The sequence below is a fragment of the Drosophila miranda genome, chromosome 3 (assembly GCF_003369915.1).
Source record: "Drosophila miranda strain MSH22 chromosome 3, D.miranda_PacBio2.1, whole genome shotgun sequence".
Taxonomy (NCBI): Eukaryota; Metazoa; Arthropoda; class Insecta; order Diptera; family Drosophilidae; genus Drosophila; species Drosophila miranda.
The window spans coordinates 12,064,559-12,091,282 of record NC_046676.1 but is presented as its reverse complement, the minus strand read 5'-3'; the positions used below and the strand labels follow the sequence as shown (position 1 = coordinate 12,091,282).

General features: G+C 44.2%; 5 protein-coding genes across 5 annotated transcripts in view; 3 read left to right on the top strand and 2 right to left on the bottom strand.

The window, feature by feature from the left end:
* Window positions 1-238: 238 nt before the first annotated feature.
* On the bottom strand, window positions 239-11,833 carry LOC117187788 (protein panoramix-like). Its single transcript, XM_033390635.1, has 2 exons — window positions 11,042-11,833; window positions 239-1,498 (listed from the first exon to the last, which is right to left on the bottom strand). The coding sequence occupies exons 1-2, from the start codon at window positions 11,831-11,833 to the stop codon at window positions 239-241; spliced, it is 2,052 nt and encodes a 683-aa protein (XP_033246526.1).
* Window positions 11,834-12,863: 1,030 nt separating this feature from the next.
* LOC117187761 lies at window positions 12,864-14,506 on the top strand. Its single transcript, XM_033390575.1, has 3 exons — window positions 12,864-13,142; window positions 13,807-14,091; window positions 14,159-14,506. The coding sequence occupies exons 2-3, from the start codon at window positions 13,863-13,865 to the stop codon at window positions 14,344-14,346; spliced, it is 417 nt and encodes a 138-aa protein (XP_033246466.1). The 5' UTR covers window positions 12,864-13,142; window positions 13,807-13,862; the 3' UTR covers window positions 14,347-14,506.
* A 1,120-nt stretch (window positions 14,507-15,626) lies between these two features.
* Window positions 15,627-26,724, bottom strand: part of LOC117188436 (protein panoramix-like) — a 20,341-nt gene continuing 9,243 nt past the window's right edge. Inside the window, exon 2 of the mRNA XM_033392319.1 lies at window positions 15,627-17,510. Within this exon, the coding sequence (XP_033248210.1) occupies window positions 15,724-17,510 (1,787 nt within the window). The 3' untranslated portion in view covers window positions 15,627-15,723. The remainder of the gene's footprint in view (window positions 17,511-26,724) is intronic.
* LOC117188441 (dual specificity mitogen-activated protein kinase kinase 1-like) lies at window positions 18,789-20,431 on the top strand. The gene is made up of 3 exons (XM_033392325.1): window positions 18,789-19,055; window positions 19,720-20,016; window positions 20,084-20,431. Exons 2-3 carry the CDS (start codon window positions 19,776-19,778, stop codon window positions 20,269-20,271), a joined length of 429 nt encoding a protein of 142 aa, XP_033248216.1. The 5' UTR covers window positions 18,789-19,055; window positions 19,720-19,775; the 3' UTR covers window positions 20,272-20,431.
* On the top strand, window positions 24,745-26,403 carry LOC117188443 (myb-like protein AA). The gene is made up of 3 exons (XM_033392327.1): window positions 24,745-25,030; window positions 25,695-25,988; window positions 26,056-26,403. The coding sequence occupies exons 2-3, from the start codon at window positions 25,751-25,753 to the stop codon at window positions 26,241-26,243; spliced, it is 426 nt and encodes a 141-aa protein (XP_033248218.1). The 5' UTR covers window positions 24,745-25,030; window positions 25,695-25,750; the 3' UTR covers window positions 26,244-26,403.

Below are 26,724 nucleotides of genomic sequence, written 5' to 3'. Positions count from 1 at the left end.
GGTATAACTGTAGAGTTGCGGTCTCCGCAGCAACTCACAACGTTCCCCCTCGTTATATTTGTGTGTTTATGTGTATTTATTAATTGTAAACTGATGGATGAGTAGGATAAATGTGTAATGAGAATCTGCATATGGAATACATAAAGTGCTACAGTGTTATATATTTTTGGTTTCTATATGTACGAACTACGAATTATACAAACAATGAAAAGAGAATCAATATACATAGTGTGTTTTTTCATTTGTGTGAACGAAACTCGCGCTTGTTATCCAGAGCAGGTTGAAGGGCTTGGTAGAGTATGCAGGCATGCGCGGGGCTTGGCAGTGTTCGGCAGAGCTCTTGCAAAGAAAACATCACATTCATTTGGGGCGTCGTCAAAAAGGTCATGTCGAAGTCCGGTTCCTGCCAGAAGGCACCTCTCGGCTGTCCCTCCAGTTTTGCCTGAGTGCCGACGCTGTGCGTGTGGGGCCTGAAGTCAGTTTGGGTCGAGGCATTTATGTAAAGGGCCGCAGAATCGAATTCCTCCGGTTCGGAAAATGGTGAATTGAAAAGCTGTTCCTGTTTTAGTTTCAGTATGCGCTGGTTTGGCTGTGCCTTGAGCTGAGCCTGTTTTAGATGATCCACATCGTAGGCCAGTATCCGGAGCAGATTCCTGGTGCTATCGGGCAACGCTTCCAGCCCCCATTTAGCCAAATCAATCCTGGTTCCCGGCGCCGAATTGAACTCATAAACCACATTGTAGTTGTTGCATATCGGCGAGGGATTCTCGAAGGCTTCTTTACTCATGAAGGACTCGCTCTTAGGCACTTTGTGTATAGTGTCCACCATAAGGAACTCCTCTTCCTGATCGTCCAATTTTTTCCGCTCGAACAGTTCGAGCACGTGCTTGGCCCGACTCTCGGCTAAGTTGCCCTTTTCTCGTTTTGTCAGCTTTTGTGGTGATGGCTCTGGATTGGCCGTCTCTGCAACGGCCTCATTCTGCTCCTGCTGGCACAACCTCTCGCGATTTACGACTTTGATGTGCCTCTCGTCGTCTCGAACATAAATCCACTCAAACTCCGAATCTGAATCCACTGCGGACGTCGGCGCTTGTTTTATTGTGGCGATGCGCGGCAGGACATTTAATGTTACTCTCACCCTAAGATCACGCTTGCCTTCGACTTCAGTTTGATTATCTTCGCGTAGACGTTTAATAGCCATTTGCTTATGCTCCTGATGGCGTCTTTTTTCGCTTTGATGATCCTCGCGTAGTCGTTTACTTTCCCTTTCATTATCCTCATAGTGGCGTCTATTGTCTCGTGGGTTAGCGTCATGATCGCCTCTTTTGAGCCTGTGATTATCCTCGCGTGGACGCTTGTCCCTTGGTTTATCCTCGTGTTGATGTCTGTTATACCTATGACTGTCGTCGTGGTGGCGTCTATCGTCTCTTGGATTGTGTTCGTGATGGCGTCTATCGTCCCTTGGATTGTGTTCGTGGTGGCGTCTCCTGTTGTAACGCTTGGATCAGCCGAGAGAGCTAGTTCGCAGCGCCATCTAGTGGTCGGCACCGTAATGGCCGTGGCAGAGCATACACCCTCTATGGGCTAGGTTTGGGAGGTCACGAAAAGGGGCATAGGAAAGGGTGATAGATTTAACAGCCCAGATTGTCAACTTTCTCTGGCATTTCCCTTGTTCTATGAGAGGGCCCGAAGGTTCTAGCATGTTGAGGGGCTTGGCTTCGGTCTCTTCCCGTTTTGGCGCTCGACCCGAGCATTCGTTTTCTTTTATCAGAAAAAAAAAATATATTTTTTATCTAAGTGCTTCAGAAACGAGAAAGTCTCGAGTTAATCCGGCGTTAGTTTTTCCAAGCTAGGTAAGATGGAGAAGGGGAGAAAGTAATTGGTCAAACTAGTTAGATGATTTCATCCACATAGGACCGGCTATTGGCGCAGTTTATACGGCAGAAGAGGAACGCCGTGTCGCCGCATTTTCATTACAATACCGACCCGGTTCAGCTTCACGGATCCAAAGACGCCGAGGCGTCGAGTAGATCGAGAGACCGAGGGACGCAAAAGAGGTCCAGAGGAGCAGCCGAAGCTGCGGGGGAAAATTTACAGGCCCAAGTACCCGGGCACCAACGACGCTAGCGGGAGTTGAGTGGTTTTTGGAAGAAAAAAAAACTCCATTTTCTGGTTGGAGAGCGAACCAAGGAAGGGCTACATAGCGCAGACTGAGCGCGATCAAGAACAGTCTGAGATTTCGAGGGGCGGCGCGAGTGGTCGTCGAAAACAGCCCGATTGCGGAAGGTCGGGAAGAGATCGGGAAGGCAGAAATTTGAAAAGAATTAATATGTGTATTGTCGAGTGTTTTATGTTAATTTAAATAATTTTTTTTTGTTAGTTTCTTTTTTGAGAAAGACATCGGCAGTCGGCAAGGGGCGGCGCGAACGAGAAAAAGAAAAGGGGCGAGAAAGTTTTTTTTATGTAATGAGTCGCTCAAAGTAAGTGTGGAGAGAGGAAAGTGGGGAATTTGTGAGTGAGTTTTTGTTGTGCTTTATGCCACTCCCTATCGGAGTTCTCGTTCCAGGTCCGATTCTCCTCCGGAAAGCGCTTTCGTCGGTGGACATGCGGATCTGCGGGTGAGTGTGAAAGAGAGATGTAAAAGACTCAACTCGAACGATTTGACTCGAGTCCCACTGAAAAAGTAAAGAGGAGAGGGACAAATACTTTATATGCTTCCCCCCTTACTGTTTCTATTTCTTCCCCCCTTTCGGTTTGGCCGTTGTTAATCTTTTTATATGTGAAATAATTATTCATTTTGTTTATCACTATTATTAAGTCATTTTGAAATTCCATCTATTTTATCTGTTTTATGCGTACCTATTTTTGGGTTAGGTTTAGTTTTAGTTTAGAAATTTGTTTATGTAGGGTTCAATAAATTTTATAATGTTCTAGAATATAGTTTTTGTTTGCCTTCGGCTAGCCAGATGCCCCTGAGAGCCCCATGAGAACGCAGAGGGGTCATTCCGTGAAAATTGCGACCTAGGGATGGCCAAGGAAGGGAGGGTCAATCCGCTTCAACGAGATCGGAGGCGAGGAAAAGCGTTCGGGAACAGGTAGAAGAAAGAGCCAATTATGTGTTCAGTCGAATTTTAGGTCCAAATTAACTCTCGTCGTAGCACGCACAGGTTATAACCTTGTAATAATGAGAATAGGCATTAAGTGAGAGGAGGGCAAGATCACCACCCCACCTAGCCGACGAGCCTCCCAGCCGGGAATATCTGCGTGCCCCCTTCTCTCACTCCCCGACACCTGCCAAGTTCGTTACAGTTATAAGTAATTATTAATTTCATTATTATAAAGTTAGTGGCGCCCAACAATGGGACCCAAAATAATTGGTAGAACCGCATCTCGATGTGGTCAACAATATCGCAGGAACACACATCAAAAACACTTTCGATTTTTCTGGCAAACTAGATACTATGTAGTGAGCTTGAGAAGAGAAGCATATACGTTGGTCCGCTTTTATTCTCAAACTACGGTTGCTGCAGCATCTGGGCCAGAATAACGAGCTTCACAGTCAGCTAAATTTTGCAAATCAGTCGCATAGGAGTTATTGTTGAGAAGTTGCTAGCAGCGATCGACAAGCCACGGCTGAAGACGTAGAGCTTAGTAGGCGATTAAATACCCTACAGTAATGGAGTCCGTAGCCCAACAAGTTAGACGTTTGGAAAAGCAGGGAAGAAGTCTTTAGATAAGTCTACCCTGACCACGGATAACAAGTTTTGGCAAAGACCCATCCACTTTCAGCAATAGTATGCGGCAGAGCTAGCCATCAAACGCTTGGAAAGACAGAACAATCTCTTTATAAAGAGTTTGCCTGGCCACGGGTGATGGAAAACCAGCATACCTGTCCGCAGAAGCAAGAGTGCGAAGGAGAGTAAAGAAGACGAAACTGATTAGCTTCGATTTACTCGCACTTTAGCTTGCAGTCGTTGTTTTTGTCTTGCGGATCGGCGCGCCAAAGCAACAAGACGTTTGGTTGTTGCGAGGGCTGATTAGCACGGCACAAGTAGCGGTAAATTATGTTTGTTCTTTCTTCTCACACCAGTTCCAATAAGATTTTTTTTTCAGGGGAACTAAGCTATGCTTGAAGGCAAATAAATGTTTTTGTATTTCTTTATATATTGCGGTTTTTACAAAATATTATTTTTTTATTTATAATTTGTTTTATGTTTTGTTTTCAACAATAAACGCGTCTCAATTCCTCAAGCGGCAAAAAAAAAAAAAAAAAAAGTGTCACAAACGAAGGTGTTAGGAGAGAACAAGGGTGATAAAACGCGGAACAGCTGGTTCAGTTGAGATAGGTCATTGACCGGCAGAGAGTTGTGAGCGCTGAAGAAGGAAAGGCTAGTTGAAGTACCGAAGGGAATTGAGCGGGTCAGCTGTTTTGAATCTCGAATCGTTAAATCTCGTTGATAGTGAGTGACAGAGTAAGCGGAAGTTAGCAGTTGGAGATAAAGGGAACGTATTAATAATGGAGGGAGAACCTGTAGATCCGTCCGTCTGCATTCTGTGTGGAGAAGAGTTTGGATCTCAGCAGTTATACAAGACCAGGTGTGGCCACGAATTTCATAAAGCTTGCATAGTGCCATATTCGAGGGAAAATGCCAAATGTCCTAGGTGTGGAAGAGTCACTTTTGACTTGCAAGGCGGCGCATCGGGCTCGGGCATGCAAACCGCCAAACAGCAGGCAGGAGGCAAAGAAAAAGCTTCAGGCACCCCAGCGGCGGGAGCACCCGTTAATAACCCAGGGTCGGCTCCAGTGGATAGCGGGAATATAGGGATCATGATTACCCAAGCAGTGCGGGCCATGCAAAACGACCTTTTATCCCAGTTGTCGGAGCAGATGGCGCAAATAATACAAACCAATGTCGCTGCTCATCTTCAACTGACTGGCCGAGATCATCATACTCGATACTTAGCTCAGGACCATAGTTCGCAGGGTCAGGAAGCAGGCGGAGGCCGAGAATCGACAGGATTTTTCAGAGAGGGCAGAGACACTCCTAGAAGTTTAGCTTCCGACCTGTCCCAAAGGCCGGACAAGGTCGTACACATTATGAATGGTTGGAAGCTACGATTTAGCGGGAATGCGGAAGGAATTAGCGTTGATAATTTTATCTATAGAGTAGAAGCTCTTACCCATTCAACGCTGGAAAGCAATTTCGCGGTGCTATGTAGCAACGCTAGCATCCTCTTTGACGGAAAGGCTCGTGAATTCTTTTGGAGGTTTCATAAGTCAGTGGTAGTTGTACGATGGGACTTGCTTTGTCAGGCATTAAGGAAACAGTTCCGAGACACTCGCACGGATGTGGACATTCGAGAAGCGATCAGGGACCGGAAGCAAAAAGAAAAGGAAGGGTTCGATGCTTTTTATGACGCCATAGTTCAGCTAATGGATAGTTTAGAGTCTCCCTTGTCAGAAAAGTCTGTGGTAGACATACTGCGAAGGAATTTGAGGCCCGAAGTAAGGCACGAGTTGCTCAATATAAACATAACTTCGGTTGGGGAGCTCAGGGAAATATGCAGACGAAGAGAGAGTTTCCTGGATGACGTGAGACGGAATTATGGTTATCAAAAGAGTGTCCCTTTCCGTAGGCAAGTGGCTGAGTTGGTGGAGGAGCACATGTCTGATAACGCAACGGAGTTTTCCGAAGGGGAGGGCGAAGGCGAAATAGGAGCGTTGGCCTTGGTATGTTGGAACTGCCATAAGGAAGGACATCGGTACCAGGATTGCGAATTCAAACGCAAGATCTTTTGCTATGGGTGTGGCATTCCAAACATTTACAAACCAGCTTGTGAAAAATGTCAGAAAAAAAACGGCAGGGCGAGCACACAGCCTCGTCAGCTTCAAAGTGTGCGTCGCCAAAAATCCGCGAACCCAGACGCCAGCCAGTAGAAAAGCAACACCAGGCAGTTATAGATACAACCATTCCAGTCCAGTCCGTCAGTAGTGTAGCAACAAATTTATGGCACAATTTCATTAATTCTCATTCAGATGCAGAGGCTGCAGAAACACTGTTCCGTCGTAAATCCAATTCAAGACACTCCAAACGGATGAGATCATTTTGGAAGGCAGCTATATCAATAAATGCGATTAGGTACAAAGAGCTAGATAAACGTCCGTACGCAGAGGTAAACATTTTTGAGCGGCCAGTGCTTGGGTTGTTAGATACGGGGGCAGCGATGAGTGTAGTTGGTGGGAATTTGGCTAAACAAATAATCACCAGTAGGATTCCATTTAAACGGGGAATCTCAGTTGCTCATACTGCAGATGGCAAGCGGCAGGAGGTTCTGGGGCGATTGAGAACTCCAGTCACCTATGATAAGGTTGTAAAGGACTTGGAACTACATATCATTCCGTCGCTTAGCCAGGACTTATATCTAGGAATCGATTTTTGGTCCACGTTCAATTTATTACCTCCGGAGATGCAGGTAGCAGAAATTTGTCAGGAATCGCATGAACTAACTCTAAGCCAGAAAGAGGATTTGCAGAAGGTTGTGTCGGGATTTCCATCCTTTGCAGTCTCTGGTTTGGGTAGAACATCGGTTTTGTCTCACTCGATCGATGCAGGAGATGCCAAGCCCGTAAAACAACGGCATTTTCCCGTGTCACCAGCAGTGGAGAAATTGCTGTATTCTGAAGTGGACAGGATGCTCAAATTAGGAGTTATTGAGGAATCTGATAGCGCCTGGTCCTCCCCAGTTGTGCTAGTCCAGAAACCGGGAAAGGTTAGACTTTGCCTAGACAGCCGGAAGGTCAATGCCGTTACACGAAAGGATGCCTATCCGTTGCCGCAAATAGACGGTATACTAAGTCGCCTCCCCAGAGCAATGTTCATCTCAAGTCTGGATCTCAAGGATGCTTATTGGCAGATACCCTTGGATCCGGAGTCTCGGGACAAAACTGCTTTCACAATTCCGGGTAAACCTCTATATCAGTTCAAGGTCATGCCGTTCGGTCTCACCAACGCGTCGCAAACCATGACCAGATTGATGGACAAGGTGATCCCGGCGGAACTTCGCAATGAAGTCTTCGTCTACTTGGATGACTTGTTAATCGTTTCCGATAGCTTTGAGTCGCATCTAAAGGTATTGAGAGTTGTAGCGCAGCATGTTCGATTGGCCGGATTAACGCTTAACGTGGAAAAGAGCAAATTCTGTATGCGTTCGGTGAAGTATCTTGGTCATATCGTCGGGGAGGGTGTCATTCGAACGGATCCCGGGAAAATTTCGGCCATGATGGACTTTCCAGTACCGAACTCTCTGAAAGCCTTACGGAGATTCCTTGGAATGGTTGGAGGGTATCGTAAATTTATAGCAAATTTTGCGTCGATAGCTTCCCCTCTCACTGACTTGCTGAAACCTAAGTGCAGATTTGTCATGACACCAGAAGGACGTACAGCGTTCGAGGAACTTAAAAAATGGTTGTGCTCTGCGCCAGTTCTTCGCAGTCCGGATTTCAACCAGCCGTTCTTTGTGCATTGCGATGCCAGCAAATCAGGAGTTGGAGGCGTCTTGGTTCAAAAGACTCCAGAGGGAGACGAATTTCCGATAGCTTTTGTGTCGAAAAAACTTAATAAGGCGCAAAGAAATTATTCTGTGACCGAGCAAGAGTGTCTGGCGGCAATCGTTTGCATCAACCGTTTCAGAGCCTACATTGAAGGGCATGATTTTACGGTTATCACCGATCATGCATCTCTGAAATGGCTCATGACTCAGACGGATCTACATTCGCGGCTAGCCCGATGGGCATTAAAGTTACAGGGCTTTAACTTCAAAATTGAACACCGGAGTGGTCGTTTAAATGTTGTACCCGATGCCTTGTCCAGAGTCAATGAAGAAGATTTGGCGGCCGTGGATGTTGGTTATGGTCAAGCAGTTGATCTCGAGTCCCCAGCTTTTAAGTCCGCCGAGTATGTAGAACTGGCAAGCAGAATAAAAGCCAATGACGTTAACCTGCCGGATCTGAGGGTGGTCGAAGGTCTTGTGTACAGGAAGTGTGATTTCGCCACAGGGAGTACTCTTCATGATAATTTTATCTGGAAGTTATGGATCCCACAGAGTCTTATTCCAGAGGTATTAGCCAATGCTCACGACCATCCCTTAGCATCGCATGGGGGAGTTCATAAGACTTTAGAGCGAGTGCGACAGTTTCTCTATTGGCCAAGTTTAGTCAAAGATGTAAAAGCATATGTACTCGCGTGCGACACGTGCAAATCTACTAAAGCACCGAACTCTGTCCATCGACCCCCGATGGGAGTGGCACCTGAGTCGCAGAGGTTTTTCCAAAAGCTATACGTCGACTTTCTAGGCCCGTATCCACGCTCAAAAAGCGGGAACATTGGTATATTTATAGTGTTAGATCACTATTCAAAGTTCGTCTTTCTGAAAGCTGTTAAAAAACTAACGGCTGATCTTGTGATCAAGTATCTGCAGCAAGATCTGTTTCATACTTTTGGCTTTCCGGAGATCATTGTATCGGACAATGGCTCTCAATTTAAGTCGGAAGTTTTCCAGAAGTTTCTCAAGGCGCACAAGATATCACATACGGCCACAGCAGTATACTCTCCGCAGTCGAATGCGTCAGAGCGAGTAAACCGGTCGGTAATTGCCGCCATTCGCTCATACGTGAGGGCAGATCAGAAAAATTGGGACGAGGAGCTGAGCAGTATCTGTTGCGCATTGCGAACCGCGGTCCATTCCAGCCTCGGAACTTCGCCGTATTATATGGTATTTGGGCAACAGTTCGTTAGCTCCGGGGAAACATACAAAATTCTGAGAGCTCTTCGATTGTTGGAGGATAAAGCCCTAGTGTTTTCCAAGGAGGATTCGTTAGAGTTGGTACGTAGCAAGGCTTTAACGATAATGGAGAAGCAAAGGGCGAAAAACGAACGGATTTACAATTTGAGATCAAGGGAGATTTCGTATCAAGTGGGCCAAGAGGTGTTCAGAAAGAACTTCAAGCAGAGTAACTTCCTGGCTGGCTATAGTGCCAAACTGGGCCCAGCATATGTGAAGGCCAGAATACGCAAGAAAATAGGGAATGCTTACTATGAATTAGAGGATCTGCAAGGACGGTCTATTGGTCGATACCACGCAAAAGACTTAAAACAATAGCTGATCCGCGCAGTTTGGGATCCGACTTGTGTGATACCACTAAGTCAGATCTTCGGCGGGGGGTATTTGTAACGCTTGGATCAGCCGAGAGAGCTAGTTCGCAGCGCCATCTAGTGGTCGGCACCGTAATGGCCGTGGCAGAGCATACACCCTCTATGGGCTAGGTTTGGGAGGTCACGAAAAGGGGCATAGGAAAGGGTGATAGATTTAACAGCCCAGATTGTCAACTTTCTCTGGCATTTCCCTTGTTCTATGAGAGGGCCCGAAGGTTCTAGCATGTTGAGGGGCTTGGCTTCGGTCTCTTCCCGTTTTGGCGCTCGACCCGAGCATTCGTTTTCTTTTATCAGAAAAAAAAAATATATTTTTTATCTAAGTGCTTCAGAAACGAGAAAGTCTCGAGTTAATCCGGCGTTAGTTTTTCCAAGCTAGGTAAGATGGAGAAGGGAGAAAGTAATTGGTCAAACTAGTTAGATGATTTCATCCACATAGGACCGGCTATTGGCGCAGTTTATACGGCAGAAGAGGAACGCCGTGTCGCCGCATTTTCATTACAATACCGACCCGGTTCAGCTTCACGGATCCAAAGACGCCGAGGCGTCGAGTAGATCGAGAGACCGAGGGACGCAAAAGAGGTCCAGAGGAGCAGCCGAAGCTGCGGGGGAAAATTTACAGGCCCAAGTACCCGGGCACCAACGACGCTAGCGGGAGTTGAGTGGTTTTTGGAAGAAAAAAAAACTCCATTTTCTGGTTGGAGAGCGAGCCAAGGAAGGGCTACATAGCGCAGACTGAGCGCGATCAAGAACAGTCTGAGATTTCGAGGGGCGGCGCGAGTGGTCGTCGAAAACAGCCCGATTGCGGAAGGTCGGGAAGAGATCGGGAAGGCAGAAATTTGAAAAGAATTAATATGTGTATTGTCGAGTGTTTTATGTTAATTTAAATAATTTTTTTTTGTTAGTTTCTTTTTTGAGAAAGACATCGGCAGTCGGCAAGGGGCGGCGCGAACGAGAAAAAGAAAAGGGGCGAGAAAGTTTTTTTTATGTAATGAGTCGCTCAAAGTAAGTGTGGAGAGAGGAAAGTGGGGAATTTGTGAGTGAGTTTTTGTTGTGCTTTATGCCACTCCCTATCGGAGTTCTCGTTCCAGGTCCGATTCTCCTCCGGAAAGCGCTTTCGTCGGTGGACATGCGGATCTGCGGGTGAGTGTGAAAGAGAGATGTAAAAGACTCAACTCGAACGATTTGACTCGAGTCCCACTGAAAAAGTAAAGAGGAGAGGGACAAATACTTTATATGCTTCCCCCCTTACTGTTTCTATTTCTTCCCCCCTTTCGGTTTGGCCGTTGTTAATCTTTTTATATGTGAAATAATTATTCATTTTGTTTATCACTATTATTAAGTCATTTTGAAATTCCATCTATTTTATCTGTTTTATGCGTACCTATTTTTGGGTTAGGTTTAGTTTTAGTTTAGAAATTTGTTTATGTAGGGTTCAATAAATTTTATAATGTTCTAGAATATAGTTTTTGTTTGCCTTCGGCTAGCCAGATGCCCCTGAGAGCCCCATGAGAACGCAGAGGGGTCATTCCGTGAAAATTGCGACCTAGGGATGGCCAAGGAAGGGAGGGTCAATCCGCTTCAACGAGATCGGAGGCGAGGAAAAGCGTTCGGGAACAGGTAGAAGAAAGAGCCAATTATGTGTTCAGTCGAATTTTAGGTCCAAATTAACTCTCGTCGTAGCACGCACAGGTTATAACCTTGTAATAATGAGAATAGGCATTAAGTGAGAGGAGGGCAAGATCACCACCCCACCTAGCCGACGAGCCTCCCAGCCGGGAATATCTGCGTGCCCCCTTCTCTCACTCCCCGACACCTGCCAAGTTCGTTACACTGTCCCGTTGATGCTCTTCGCTTGTGCGTTTATTGTCCCGTGAGGTGCGCTTGTTTTCCTTTTGATTATCATCGACCGGACTGTTACTTTGAGTCCGTTTTTCAGCAACACTTTCCTCAGATTCACCCCTCTTGTGCTTTCGCTTCTTCTTCTTACGCTCATCTGGCTCCTCTTTGAACTGATCCAACTCTTCCAACGCCTTCTGAGTCGCTTCGCGGCACGCTTCAAGTTCTTCCAGGTTGTCCGTTGAGTCTGGCGTAGCTGGTTGGGGCGGTTCCAATTCCATGTTGTTAATTTCATCCCTGTTGCTGAAACCACTTGGAATGCCCGACAAGCCATGTTCGTCTAACTCCAATTTTTGAATTATATCGAATAGTTCGTCGATTATTGCTGTAACAGTAGCAAAATCGACTTCAGCAGCTGCCGGTTCTGCCTTGACAACTGGAACCTCAGGCTCAGCCATGACAACGGGAGCCTCAGGCTGTGCCTTGACAAGAGGTTCCTCCGGCTCTTCGGTGGCATTAGTTGGACTATTTGGTTTTGTCAGTTCACTTCGCGGAGTACGAGGAAAAGATAGGATCTCGACATCGTCGTGGTCGCTTTCCCATCCATGGCCACTGCAACCGGTCGAGAAATCAGTGGGGCCCGGAGAATGAGGGATTCCAACTGTGCGTAGCGGCGTCTCGTCGTTCTCGTCGAGTCGCCGTAGCCGTAGCGGCGTGGTCTCGTTCTCGCCGAGTTTGGCATTATCTTCTGCTTTTATTTCAACTTTTACCTCAGTTTCGTTCATATTTCTACAAAATTTTGAATCACATCACAGAAAACCGTCCAATTTTCAGAAATATACCAAAATATACCGTCTCATTTTAAAAGTCGTAAATATACCGATGAAAAAACGAACTTAGCCCTCTTAAGTCCCCTCTTTTTAAACAGTTCAACGACTCAAGGTAAATGGCGGAAAATATTACTGATATGATTCCTCTGAGCTACAAAATAACACCCCGATATTTTTCAGCTGAACTGCGCTAAAATAATTCAATTTTCAATATTTTCGGTGGAATATTAAAATACAACCTTGGTCTACAATAGGTTAATGGTTCTCCGTCAAGGATTGGAGACCATATTCCTCGATTTTGATATTCCGTTGAATATTATTAGCTAGATAGAACCTTCAGCCCTGCCCACATAATTTTATTCGATTAATGAATCATTACAAGATTGGCTAATTTTAAGTTATTATCTTTATTGCGTTCCTTATAAAATAAGGTTTAAGCTAAAAGAATTCCTAATAATTAATTTTTGTACATGACAACTACACGCAATCTACAGAAGTACTACATATTAACTACATTTTTATGTAACATGACACAGGAGAAAATGTTTAGGTTTTGAAAATTGTTTGACAGTGTTTTTTCATATAATGCCCGTGGAAGCAGTGTGAAAAACTGTGAAAACTTTGATGGCAATCGGATCAGGAATTCTATACAGACCGCGTTTTAAAAAATACTGGAAAATATGAAAAGTATACGAATATACAAGGAGTCTGAACTAGACAAGGTGGCTAACAAATATAGGCATAAATAAACGAATTTTAAAAACTCTGGCGTAATTCGAGTAAAATGTATTCTGACAATTCTATCACTTAATGCTAACTATTGGCTAAGTTGTTTTGTTGTCCAAAAAAGTATAAACACATTCATGCGCGTACCTGTAAACCAGTGCTGCCATTTTAGCTTATTTTAATTTTTATCATTTTTATCGAGAAATCGGACAAAACTCATATTTGTTGTTCGTATTTCGGTATATAATGCAATTTTGTGTATGGTAATTTTTCGTTGATAAGTTTCGGGCACACTACCTGTTTGCACATAAACAATGCCGAAAGTGTGTTATAAGCAAAATTTCCGCGATTTGTGGTTAAATGTTGACGAATTTAAGGAGTGACTACACAAAGTACCAACTGACCTGACCCCACAGAAGCGTACTGCTGCCTTTGTAAGGCAACAATTCGGGCCAAGTTGTGCGAGTTACGGCAGCATGCGTTGACTAAAAAACACATTGCGTCCATTTTAAAATTGGACCAATTGTCAATGAATCCTGTAAGTGACCAAAGCAGACCAAACCAAAAACCAAACCATATATCATCTGGATCATTCTTTTATGCCTTGTTTGATTTACTTTTATTTTGGCTTGGCTTCGATCTGGACAGTATTATCGTATTATCTATCTATATCTATCTAAAGTACTAAAATTTGAGTTGTGCGACGATTACTAATTCATTCCAATTGTTATATTCGAAAGACGATTAGTTTAGTTTGATTAATTATTGGCCACAAGACATTTAAAATTGTGAACAACCAACCCTCCACCCACACACCACACACCACACATGGCAAGAACTCCAGTCTAACATAAAACATGAACATCTAACAACTAACCCTAACTAAGCCTACCCCCCACGGAGACACCCCTTCCCCACCCAAGAAGAAAGTGTCAATCAAATAAATGATAATCTTATGAACAACTCTCAACCACTTGCATTTTATTCAGCTTTACCCATTCTCTCCGTAACTGTGTGTTTGTTTATTTATCGCCCTTTTAACCTCTTTGTTCAGTTTGATGTTCGATGTTAAAAATAAGAACTATTTGTTGGTGTGCTGGTGAACCCATTGGGTGGCTCTGCAGCTGCCACAGCGTGTGGCAGTGGTTCCCTATTACCCTGATAAACCATCCGTACCTTACCCTATCCGTATGATCTTTTAGAGCATGACACACCCACTGGTTGTGGGCCGACTGCATTGCTTACCTCAGCCTCGGCCATGTACACGCATCAGCAGCAGCAGCAGCAGCAGGCGCAGCCTTCGGGTCGCAATTCTATACTGAAGCAGCAGGGGAGTGTCAAGGGCGATAAGCGGGTATCGATTCAACAAACATCGAGCAGTAATCATAACAACAACAACAACAATAATGCCAAGTCAGCAACGAATGTTGAATATATCTCCGAAGGAGCAGGAAGCAAAGTGCGACTAACCGCAAAGCCGCCAGAAGGTAAAGATCGATCAATCGATTAAGTATAAGTTTTTTCCAAAATAATCTACTTAATGTTGTATTTAAGGACCCCGGCCAGCCTCGCTGATCATCACCAGGTCCGATTCCAGCTCACAGTTCCAGCTGCTACGCTCCTCCTCAGTGGACTATGACGACGTGGAGGCCCAAGAGCACCGCACTACGATCCGGACGACACTGCTAGAGCAACAGGAGGAGGATGAAGCGGCACCGTTCGTGTTTACAGCGCGCAAATGATACAATCTGATAACCAGATGGCAGCCAAGCTTATTTACACAATTTAGATATAGGGCCAGTCTTAAATAATCTAACTAACTAGCTAATTACTGAAAGAGTTTGCAGTTGGAACTCGAGAGTTGTGGTTCCCCAAAATAGAATGTAATCTAGCAAAAGACAATTGTTTGCATTAGTTCTTGTTATACCCGATACTCAAAATGAGTATTGGGGTATATTAGATTTGTGGTAAAAGTGGATGTGTGTAACGTCCAGAAGGAATCGTTTCCGACCCCATAAAGTATATATATTCTTGATCAGCATCAATAGCCGAGTCGATTGAGCCCTGTCTGTCTGTCCGTCCGTCCGTCTGTCCGTCCCCTTCAGCGCCTAGTGCTCAAAGACTATAAGAGCGAGAGCAACGATGTTTTGAATCCAGACTTCTGTGATATGTCACTCCTACAAGAATATTTCAAAACTTTGCCCCGCCCACTTCCGCCCCCACAAAGGGCGAAAATCTTTGGCATCCACAATTTCGACGATACGAGAAAACTAAAAACGCAGAATCGTAGAAGATGACTATATCTTCTAGAGTGCAAAATCTGAACCAGATCGTATAATTATTATAGCCAGAATCAAGAAAACAATTTCATTCTTTCTCGCTCTGTCTCTCTCTAACACACAGGTTTCATGGTCGGTTTTGCCAATTGCAAAATATGAGTTCAAGGATCTCAGAACCTATAAGAGCCAGAGCAACCAAATTTGGTATCCACACTCCTGTGATATCGGACCTTGACCGTTTCGTGTCCAAATTTCGTCACACCCCCTTCCGCCCCCGCAAAGGACGAAAATCTGGGGCATCCACAAATCTCAGAGACTTTTAAGGCTAGATTAATCAAATTTGGTATCCGTACTTCTGTTAGATCTCACTATAAAACGTATATCTCAGAATTTCGCCCCATTTCATAGATAATGACCATATCTATCAGATGGCTCAATCTGGATCAGATCGGATCATTTTTGTAGCCAAAAGCAAGAAATCAATTTGCAGTGGCCACGCAGCGCCCGACGACAAGCTCAGACTGATTTTCTGTCTCTCTCTTTGTCGTGTCGTTTAATATTAGCGGCGTCTGCCGGAGGAGAGCCATACTGACTTAGTATCGGGTATAACTGTAGAGTTGCGGTCTCCGCAGCAACTCACAACGTTCCCCCTCGTTATATTTGTGTGTTTATGTGTATTTATTAATTGTAAACTGATGGATGAGTAGGATAAATGTGTAATGAGAATCTGCATATGGAATACATAAAGTGCTACAGTGTTATATATTTTTGGTTTCTATATGTACGAACTACGAATTATACAAACAATGAAAAGAGAATCAATATACATAGTGTGTTTTTTCATTTGTGTGAACGAAACTCGCGCTTGTTATCCAGAGCAGGTTGAAGGGCTTGGTAGAGTATGCAGGCATGCGCGGGGCTTGGCAGTGTTCGGCAGAGCTCTTGCAAAGAAAACATCACATTCATTTGGGGCGTCGTCAAAAAGGTCATGTCGAAGTCCGGTTCCTGCCAGAAGGCACCTCTCGGCTGTCCCTCCAGTTTTGCCTGAGTGCCGACGCTGTGCGTGTGGGGCCTGAAGTCAGTTTGGGTCGAGGCATTTATGTAAAGGGCCGCAGAATCGAATTCCTCCGGTTCGGAAAATGGTGAATTGAAAAGCTGTTCCTGTTTTAGTTTCAGTATGCGCTGGTTTGGCTGTGCCTTGAGCTGAGCCTGTTTTAGATGATCCACATCGTAGGCCAGTATCCGGAGCAGATTCCTGGTGCTATCGGGCAACGCTTCCAGCCCCCATTTAGCCAAATCAATCCTGGTTCCCGGCGCCGAATTGAACTCATAAACCACATTGTAGTTGTTGCATATCGGCGAGGGATTCTCGAAGGCTTCTTTACTCATGAAGGACTCGCTCTTAGGCACTTTGTGTATAGTGTCCACCATAAGGAACTCCTCTTCCTGATCGTCCAATTTTTTCCGCTCGAACAGTTCGAGCACTTGCTTGGCCCGACTCTCGGCTAAGTTGCCATTTTCTCGTTTTGTCAGCTTTTGTGGTGATGGCTCTGGATTGGCCGTCTCTGCAACGGCCTCATTCTGCTCCTGCTGGCACAACTTCTCGCGATTTACGACTTTGATGTGCCTCTCGTCGTCTCGAACATAAATCCACTCAAACTCCGAATCTGAATCCACTGCGGACGTCGGCGCTTGTTTTATTGTGGCGATGCGCGGCAGGACATTTAATGTTACTCTCACCCTAAGATCACGCTTGCCTTCGACTTCAGTTTGATTATCTTCGCGTAGACGTTTAATAGCCATTTGCTTATGCTCCTGATGGCGTCTTTTTTCGCTTTGATGATCCTCGCGTAGTCGTTTACTTTCCCTTTCATTATCCTCATAGTGGCGTCTATTGTCTCGTGGGTTACCGTCATGATCGCCTCTTTTGAGCCTGTGATTATCCTCGCGTGGACGCTTGTCCCTTGGTTTATCCTCGTGTTGATGTCTGTTATACCTATGACTGTCGTCGTGGTGGCGTCTATCGTCTCTTGGATTGTGTTCGTGATGGCGTCTATCGTCCCTTGGATTGTGTTCGTGGTGGCGTCTCCTGTCCCGTTGATGCTCTTCGCTTGTGCGTTTATTGTCCCGTGAGGTGCGCTTGTTTTCCTTTTGATTATCATCGACCGGACTGTTACTTTGAGTCCGTTTTTCAGCAACACTTTCCTCAGATTCACCCCTCTTGTGCTTTCGCTTCTTCTTCTTACGCTCATCTGGCTCCTCTTTGAACTGATCCAACTCTTCCAACGCCTTCTGAGTCGCTTCGCGGCACGCTTCAAGTTCTTCCAGGTTGTCCGTTGAGTCTGGCGTAGCTGGTTGGGGCGGTTCCAAGTCCATGTTGTTAATTTCATCCCTGTTGCTGAAACCACTTGGAATGCCCGACAAGCCATGTTCGTCTAACTCCAATTTTTGAATTATATCGAATAGTTCGTCGATTATTGCTGTAACAGTAGCAAAATCGACTTCAGCAGCTGCCGGTTCTGCCTTGACAACTGGAACCTCAGGCTCAGCCATGACAACGGGAGCCTCAGGCTGTGCCTTGACAAGAGGTTCCTCCGGCTCTTCGGTGGCATTAGTTGGACTATTTGGTTTTGTCAGTTCACTTCGCGGAGTACGAGGAAAAGATAGGATCTCGACATCGTCGTGGTCGCTTTCCCATCCATGGCCACTGCAACCGGTCGAGAAATCAGTGGGGCCCGGAGAATGAGGGATTCCAACTGTGCGTAGCGGCGTCTCGTCGTTCTCGTCGAGTCGCCGTAGCCGTAGCGGCGTGGTCTCGTTCTCGCCGAGTTTGGCATTATCTTCTGCTTTTATTTCAACTTTTACCTCAGTTTCGTTCATATTTCTACAAAATTTTGAATCACATCACAGAAAACCGTCCAATCCTCAGAAATATACCAAAATATACCGTCTCATTTTAAAAGTCGTAAATATACCGATGAAAAAACGAACTTAGCCCTCTTAAGTCCCCTCTTTTTAAACAGTTCAACGACTCAAGGTAAATGGCGGAAAATATTACTGATATGATTCCTCTGAGCTACAAAATAACACCCCGATATTTTTCAGCTGAACTGCGCTAAAATAATTCAATTTTCAATATTTTCGGTGGAATATTAAAAAAAAACCTTGGTCTACAATAGGTTAATGGTTCTCCGTCAAGGATTGAAGACCATATTCCTCGATTTTGATATTCCGTTGAATATTATTAGCTAGATAGAACCTTCAGCCCTGCCCACATAATTTTATTCGATTAATGAATCATTACAAGATTGGCTAATTTTAAGTTATTATCTTTATTGCGTTCCTTATAAAATAAGGTTTAAGCTAAAAGAATTCCTAATAATTAATTTTTGTACATGACAACTACACGCAATCTACAGAAGTACTACATATTAACTACATTTTTATGTAACATGACACAGGAGAAAATGTTTAGGTTTTGAAAATTGTTTGACAGTGTTTTTTCATATAATGCCCGTGGAAGCAGTGTGAAAAACTGTGAAAACTTTGATGGCACACGGATCAGGAATTCTATACAGACCGCGTTTTAAAAAATACTGGAAAAAAATATGAAAAGTATACGAATATACAAGGAGTCTGAACTAGACAAGGTGGCTAACAAATATAGGCATAAATAAACTAATTTTAAAAACTCTGGCGTAATTCGAGTAAAATGTATTCTGACAATGCTATCACTTAATGCTAACTATTGGATAAGTTGTTTTGTTGTCCAAAAAAGTATAAACACATTCATGCGCGTACCTGTAAACCAGTGCTGCCATTTTAGCTTATTTTAATTTTTATCATTTTTATCGAGAAATCGGACAAAACTCATATTTGTTGTTCGTATTTCGGTATATAATTTTTCGTTGATAAGTTTCGGGCACACTACCTGTTTGCACATAAACAATGCCGAAAGTGTGTTATAAGCAAAATTTCCGCGATTTGTGGTTAAATGTTGACGAATTTAAGGAGTGACTACACAAAGTACCAACTGACCTGACCCCACAGAAGCGTACTGCTGCCTTTGTAAGGCAACAATTCGGGCCAAGTTGTGCGAGTTACGGCAGCATGATTTGATTAAAAAACACATTGCGTCCATTTTAAAATTGGACCAATTGTCAATGAATCCTGTAAGTGACCAAAGCAGACCAAACCAAAAACCAAACCATATATCATCTGGATCATTCTTTTATGCCTTGTTTGATTTACTTTTATTTTGGCTTGGCTTCGATCTGGACAGTATTATCGTATTATCTATCTATATCTATCTAAAGTACTAAAATTTGAGTTGTGCGACGATTACTAATTCATTCCAATTGTTATATTCGAAAGACGATTAGTTTAGTTTGATTAATTATTGGCCACAAGACATTTAAAATTGTGAACAACCAACCCTCCACCCACACACCACACACCACACATGGCAAGAACTCCAGTCTAACATAAAACATGAACATCTAACAACTAACCCTAACTAAGCCTACCCCCCACAGAGACACCCCTTCCCCACCCAAGAAGAAAGTATCAATCAAATAAATGATAATCTTATGAACAACTCTCTACCACTTGCATTTTATTCAGCTTTACCCATTCTCTCCGTAACTGTGTGTTTGTTTATTTATCGCCCTTTTAACCTCTTTGTTCAGTTTGATGTTCGATGTTAAAAATAAGAACTATTTGTTGGTGTGCTGGTGAACCCATTGGGTGGCTCTGCAGCTGCCACAGCGTGTGGCAGTGGTTCCCTATTACCCTGATAAACCATCCGTACCTTACCCTATCCGTATGATCTTTTAGAGCATGACACACCCACTGGTTGTGGGCCGACTGCATTGCTTACCTCAGCCTCGGCCATGTACACGCATCAGCAGCAGCAGCAGCAGCAGGCGCAGCCTTCGGGTCGCAATTCTATACTGAAGCAGCAGGGGAGTCTCAAGGGCGACAAGCGGGTATCGATTCAACAAACATCGAGCAGTAATCATAACAACAACAACAACAACAACAACAACAATAATGCCAAGTCAGCAACGAATGTTGAATATATCTCCGAAGGAGCAGGAAGCAAAGTGCGACTAACCGCAAAGCCGCCAGCAGGTAAAGATCGATCAATCGATTAAGTATAAGTTTTTTCCAAAATAATCTACTTAATGTTGTATTTAAGGACTCCGGCCAGCCTCGCTGATCATCACCAGGTCCGATTCCAGCTCACAGTTCCAGCTGCTACGCTCCTCCTCAGTGGACTATGACGACGTGGAGGCCCAAGAGCACCGGACTACGATCCGGACGACACTGCTAGAGCAACAGGAGGAGGATGAAGCGGCACCGTTCGTGTTTACAGCGCGCAAATGATACAATCTGATAGCCAGATGGCAGCCAAGCTTATTTACACAATTTAGATATAGGGCGAGTCTTAAATAAGCTAACTAACTAGCTAATTACTGAAAGAGTTTGCAGCTGGAACTCGAGAGTTGTGGTTCCCCAAAATAGAATGTAATCTAGCAAAAGACAATTGTTTGCATTAGAACTTGTTATACCCGATACTCAAAATGAGTATTGGGGCATATTAGATTTGTGGTAAAAGTGGATGTGTGTAACGTCCAGAAGGAATCGTTTCCGACCCCATAAAGTATATATATTCTTGATCAGCATCAATAGCCGAGTCGATTGAGCCCTGTCTGTCTGTCCGTCTGTCCGTCCCCTTCAGCGCCTAGTGCTCAAAGACTATAAGAGCGAGAGCAACGATGTTTTGGATCCAGACTTCTGTGATATGTCACTCCTACAAGAATATTCAAAACTTTGCCCCGCCCACTTCCGCCCCCACAAAGGGCGAAAATCTTTGGCATCCACAATTTCGACGATACGAGAAAACTAAAAACGCAGAATCGTAGAAGATGACTATATCTTCTAGAGTGCAAAATCTGAACCAGATCGTATAATTATTATAGCCAGAATCAAGAAAACAATTTCATTCTTTCTCGCTCTGTCTCTCTCTAACACACAGGTTTCATGGTCGGTTTTGCCAATTGCAAAATATGAGTTCAAGGATCTCAGAACCTATAAGAGCCAGAGCAACCAAATTTGGTATCCACACTCCTGTGATATCGGACCTTGACCGTTTCGTGTCCAAATTTCGCCACACCCCCTTCCGCCCCGCAAAGGACGAAAATCTGGGGCATCCACAAATCTCAGAGACTATTAAGGCTAGAGTAACCAAATTTGGTATCCGCACTTCTGTTAGATCTCACTATAAAACGTATATCTCAGAATTTCGCCCCACCCCCTTCCGCCCCCACAAAGGACGAAAATCTGTTGCATCCACAATATTGCACATTCGAGAAAACAAAAAACGCAGAATCATAGATAATGACCATATCTATCAGATGGCTCAATCTGGATCAGATCGGATCATTTTTGTAGCCAAAAGCAAGAAATCAATTTGCAGTGGCCACGCAGCGCCCGATGACAAGCTCAGACTGATTTTCTGTCTCTCTCTTTGTCGTGTCGTTTAATATTAGCGGCGTCTGCCGGAGGAGAGCCATACTGACTTAGTATCGGGTATAACTGTAGAGTTGCGGTGTCCGCAGCAACTCACAACGTTCCCCCTCGTTATATTTGTGTGTTTATGTGTATTTATTAATTGTAAACTGATGGATGAGTAGGATAAATGTGTAATGAGAATCTGCATATGGAATACATAAAGTGCTACAGTGTTATATATTTTTGGTTTCTATATGTACGAACTACGAATTATACAAACAATGAAAAGAGAATCAATATACATAGTGTGTTTTTTCATTTGTGTGAACGAAACTCGCGCTTGTTATCCAGAGCAGGTTGAAGGGCTTGGTAGAGTATGCAGGCATGCGCGGGGCTTGGCAGTGTTCGGCAGAGCTCTTGCAAAGAAAACATCACATTCATTTGGGGCGTCGTCAAAAAGGTCATGTCGAAGTCCGGTTCCTGCCAGAAGGCACCTCTCGGCTGTCCCTCCAGTTTTGCCTGAGTGCCGACGCTGTGCGTGTGGGGCCTGAAGTCAGTTTGGGTCGAGGCATTTATGTAAAGGGCCGCAGAATCGAATTCCTCCGGTTCGGAAAATGGTGAATTGAAAAGCTGTTCCTGTTTTAGTTTCAGTATGCGCTGGTTTGGCTGTGCCTTGAGCTGAGCCTGTTTTAGATGATCCACATCGTAGGCCAGTATCCGGAGCAGATCCCTGGTGCTATCGGGCAACGCTTCCATCCCCCATTTAGCCAAATCAATCCTGGTTCCCGGCGCCGAATTGAACTCATAAACCACATTGTAGTTGTTGCATATCGGCGAGGGATTCTCGAAGGCTTCTTTACTCATGAAGGACTCGCTCTTAGGCACTTTGTGTATAGTGTCCACCATAAGGAACTCCTCTTCCTGATCGTCCAATTTTTTCTGCTCGAACAGTTCGAGCACTTGCTTGGCCCGACTCTCGGCTAAGTTGCCCTTTTCTCGTTTTGTCAGCTTTTGTGGTGATGGCTCTGGATTGGCCGTCTCTGCAACGGCCTCATTCTGCTCCTGCTGGCACAACTTCTCGCGATTTACGACTTTGATGTGCCTCTCGTCGTCTCGAACATAAATCCACTCAAACTCCGAATCTGAATCCACTGCGGACGTCGGCGCTTGTTTTATTGTTGCGATGCGCGGCAGGACATTTAATGTTACTCTCACCCTAAGATCACGCTTGCCTTCGACTTCAGTTTGATTATCTTCGCGTAGACGTTTAATAGCCATTTGCTTATGCTCCTGATGGCGTCTTTTTTCGCTTTGATGATCCTCGCGTAGTCGTTTACTTTCCCTTTCATTATCCTCATAGTGGCGTCTATTGTCTCGTGGGTTACCGTCATGATCGCCTCTTTTGAGCCTGTGATTATCCTCGCGTGGACGCTTGTCCCTTGGTTTATCCTCGTGTTGATGTCTGTTATACCTATGACTGTCGTCGTGGTGGCGTCTATCGTCTCTTGGATTGTGTTCGTGATGGCGTCTATCGTCCCTTGGATTGTGTTCGTGGTGGCGTCTCCTGTCCCGTTGATGCTCTTCGCTTGTGCGTTTATTGTCCCGTGAGGTGCGCTTGTTTTCCTTTTGATTATCATCGACCGGACTGTTACTTTGAGTCCGTTTTTCAGCAACACTTTCCTCAGATTCACCCCTCTTGTGCTTTCGCTTCTTCTTCTTACGCTCATCTGGCTCCTCTTTGAACTGATCCAACTCTTCCAACGCCTTCTGAGTCGCTTCGCGGCACGCTTCAAGTTCTTCCAGGTTGTCCGTTGAGTCTGGCGTAGCTGGTTGGGGCGGTTCCAAGTCCATGTTGTTAATTTCATCCCTGTTGCTGAAACCACTTGGAATGCCCGACAAGCCATGTTCGTCTAACTCCAATTTTTGAATTATATCGAATAGTTCGTCGATTATTGCTGTAACAGTAGCAAAATCGACTTCAGCAGCTGCCGGTTCTGCCTTGACAACTGGAACCTCAGGCTCAGCCATGACAACGGGAGCCTCAGGCTGTGCCTTGACAAGAGGTTCCTCCGGCTCTTCGGTGGCATTAGTTGGACTATTTGGTTTTGTCAGTTCACTTCGCGGAGTACGAGGAAAAGATAGGATCTCGACATCGTCGTGGTCGCTTTCCCATCCATGGCCACTGCAACCGGTCGAGAAATCAGTGGGGTCCGGAGAATGAGGGATTCCAACTGTGCGTAGCGGCGTCTCGTCGTTCTCGTCGAGTCGCCGTAGGCGTAGCGGCGTGGTCTCGTTCTCGCCGAGTTTGGCATTATCTTCTGCTTTTATCTCAACTTTTGAATCACATCAAAGAAAACCGTCCAATCCTCAGAAATATACCAAAATATACCGTCTCATTTTAAAAGTCGTAAATATACCGATGAAAAAACGAACTTAGCCCTCTTAAGCCCCCTCTTTTTAAACAGTTCAACGACTCAAGGTAAATGGCGGAAAATATTACTGATATGATTCCTCTGAGCTACAAAATAACACCCCGATATTTTTCAGCTGAACTGCGCTAAAATAATTCAATTTTCAATATTTTCGGTGGAATATTAAAATACAACCTTGGTCTACAATAGGTTAATGGTTCTCCGTCAAGGATTGGAGACCATATTCCTCGATTTTGATATTCCGTTGAATATTATTAGCTAGATAGAACCTTCAGCCCTGCCCACATAATTTTATTCGATTAATGAATCATTACAAGATTGGCTAATTTTAAGTTATTATCTTTATTGCGTTCCTTATAAAATAAGGTTTAAGCTAAAAGAATTCCTAATAATTAATGTTTGTACATGACAACTACACGCAATCTACAGAAGTACTACATATTAACTACATTTTTATGTAACATGACACAGGAGAAAATGTTTAGGTTTTGAAAATTGTTTGACAGTGTTTTTTCATATAATGCCCGTGGAAGCAGTGTGAAAAACTGTGAAAACTTTGATGGCAATCGGATCAGGAATTCTATACAGACCGCGTTTTAAAAAATACTGGAAAATATGAAAAGTATACGAATATACAAGGAGTCTGAACTAGACAAGGTGGCTAACAAATATAGGCATAAATAAACTAATTTTAAAAACTCTGGCGTAATTCGAGTAAAATGTATTCTGACAATGCTATCACTTAATGCTAACTATTGGCTAAGTTGTTTTGTTGTCCAAAAAAGTATAAACACATTCATGCGCGTACCTGTAAACCAGTGCTGCCATTTTAGCTTATTTTAATTTTTATCATTTTTATCGAGAAATCGGACAAAACTCATATTTGTTGTTCGTATTTCGGTATATAATGCAATTTTGTGTATGGTAATTTTTCGTTGATAAGTTTCGGGCACACTACCTGTTTGCACATAAACAATGCCGAAAGTGTGTTATAAGCAAAATTTCCGCGATTTGTGGTTAAATGTTGACGAATTTAAGGAGTGACTACACAAAGTACCAACTGACCTGACCCTACAGAAGCGTACTGCTGCCTTTGTAAGGCAACAATTCGGGCCAAGTTGTGCGAGTTACGGCAGCATGATTTGACTAAAAAACACATTGCGTCCATTTTAAAATTGGACCAATTGTCAATGAATCCTGTAAGTGACCAAAGCAGACCAAACCAAAAACCAAACCATATATCATCTGGATCATTCTTTTATGCCTTGTTTGATTTACTTTTATTTTGGCTTGGCTTCGATCTGGACAGTATTATCGTATTATCTATCTATATCTATCTAAAGTACTAAAATTTGAGTTGTGCGACGATTACTAATTCATTCCAATTGTTATATTCGAAAGACGATTAGTTTAGTTTGATTAATTATTGGCCACAAGACATTTAAAATTGTGAACAACCAACCCTCCACCCACACACCACACACCACACATGGCAAGAACTCCAGTCTAACATAAAACATGAACATCTAACAACTAACCCTAACTAAGCCTACCCCCCACAGAGACACCCCTTCCCCACCCAAGAAGAAAGTATCAATCAAATAAATGATAATCTTATGAACAACTCTCTACCACTTGCATTTTATTCAGCTTTACCCATTCTCTCCGTAACTGTGTGTTTGTTTATTTATCGCCCTTTTAACCTCTTTGTTCAGTTTGATGTTCGATGTTAAAAATAAGAACTATTTGTTGGTGTGCTGGTGAACCCATTGGGTGGCTCTGCAGCTGCCACAGCGTGTGGCAGTGGTTCCCTATTACCCTGATAAACCATCCGTACCTTACCCTATCCGTATGATCTTTTAGAGCATGACACACCCACTGGTTGTGGGCCGACTGCATTGCTTACCTCAGCCTCGGCCATGTACACGCATCAGCAGCAGCAGCAGCAGCAGGCGCAGCCTTCGGGTCGCAATTCTATACTGAAGCAGCAGGGGAGTCTCAAGGGCGACAAGCGGGTATCGATTCAACAAACATCGAGCAGTAATCATAACAACAACAACAACAACAACAACAATAAGGCCAAGTCAGCAACGAATGTTGAATATATCTCCGAAGGAGCAGGAAGCAAAGTGCGACTAACCGCAAAGCCGCCAGCAGGTAAAGATCGATCAATCGATTAAGTATAAGTTTTTTCCAAAATAATCTACTTAATGTTGTATTTAAGGACTCCGGCCAGCCTCGCTGATCATCACCAGGTCCGATTCCAGCTCACAGTTCCAGCTGCTACGCTCCTCCTCAGTGGACTATGACGACGTGGAGGCCCAAGAGCACCGGACTACGATCCGGACGACACTGCTAGAGCAACAGGAGGAGGATGAAGCGGCACCGTTCGTGTTTACAGCGCGCAAATGATACAATCTGATAGCCAGATGGCAGCCAAGCTTATTTACACAATTTAGATATAGGGCCAGTCTTAAATAAGCTAACTAACTAGCTAATTACTGAAAGAGTTTGCAGCTGGAACTCGAGAGTTGTGGTTCCCCAAAATAGAATGTAATCTAGCAAAAGACAATTGTTTGCATTAGAACTTGTTATACCCGATACTCAAAATGAGTATTGGGGCATATTAGATTTGTGGTAAAAGTGGATGTGTGTAACGTCCAGAAGGAATCGTTTCCGACCCCATAAAGTATATATATTCTTGATCAGCATCAATAGCCGAGTCGATTGAGCCCTGTCTGTCTGTCCGTCTGTCCGTCCCCTTCAGCGCCTAGTGCTCAAAGACTATAAGAGCGAGAGCAACGATGTTTTGGATCCAGACTTCTGTGATATGTCACTCCTACAAGAATATTCAAAACTTTGCCCCGCCCACTTCCGCCCCCACAAAGGGCGA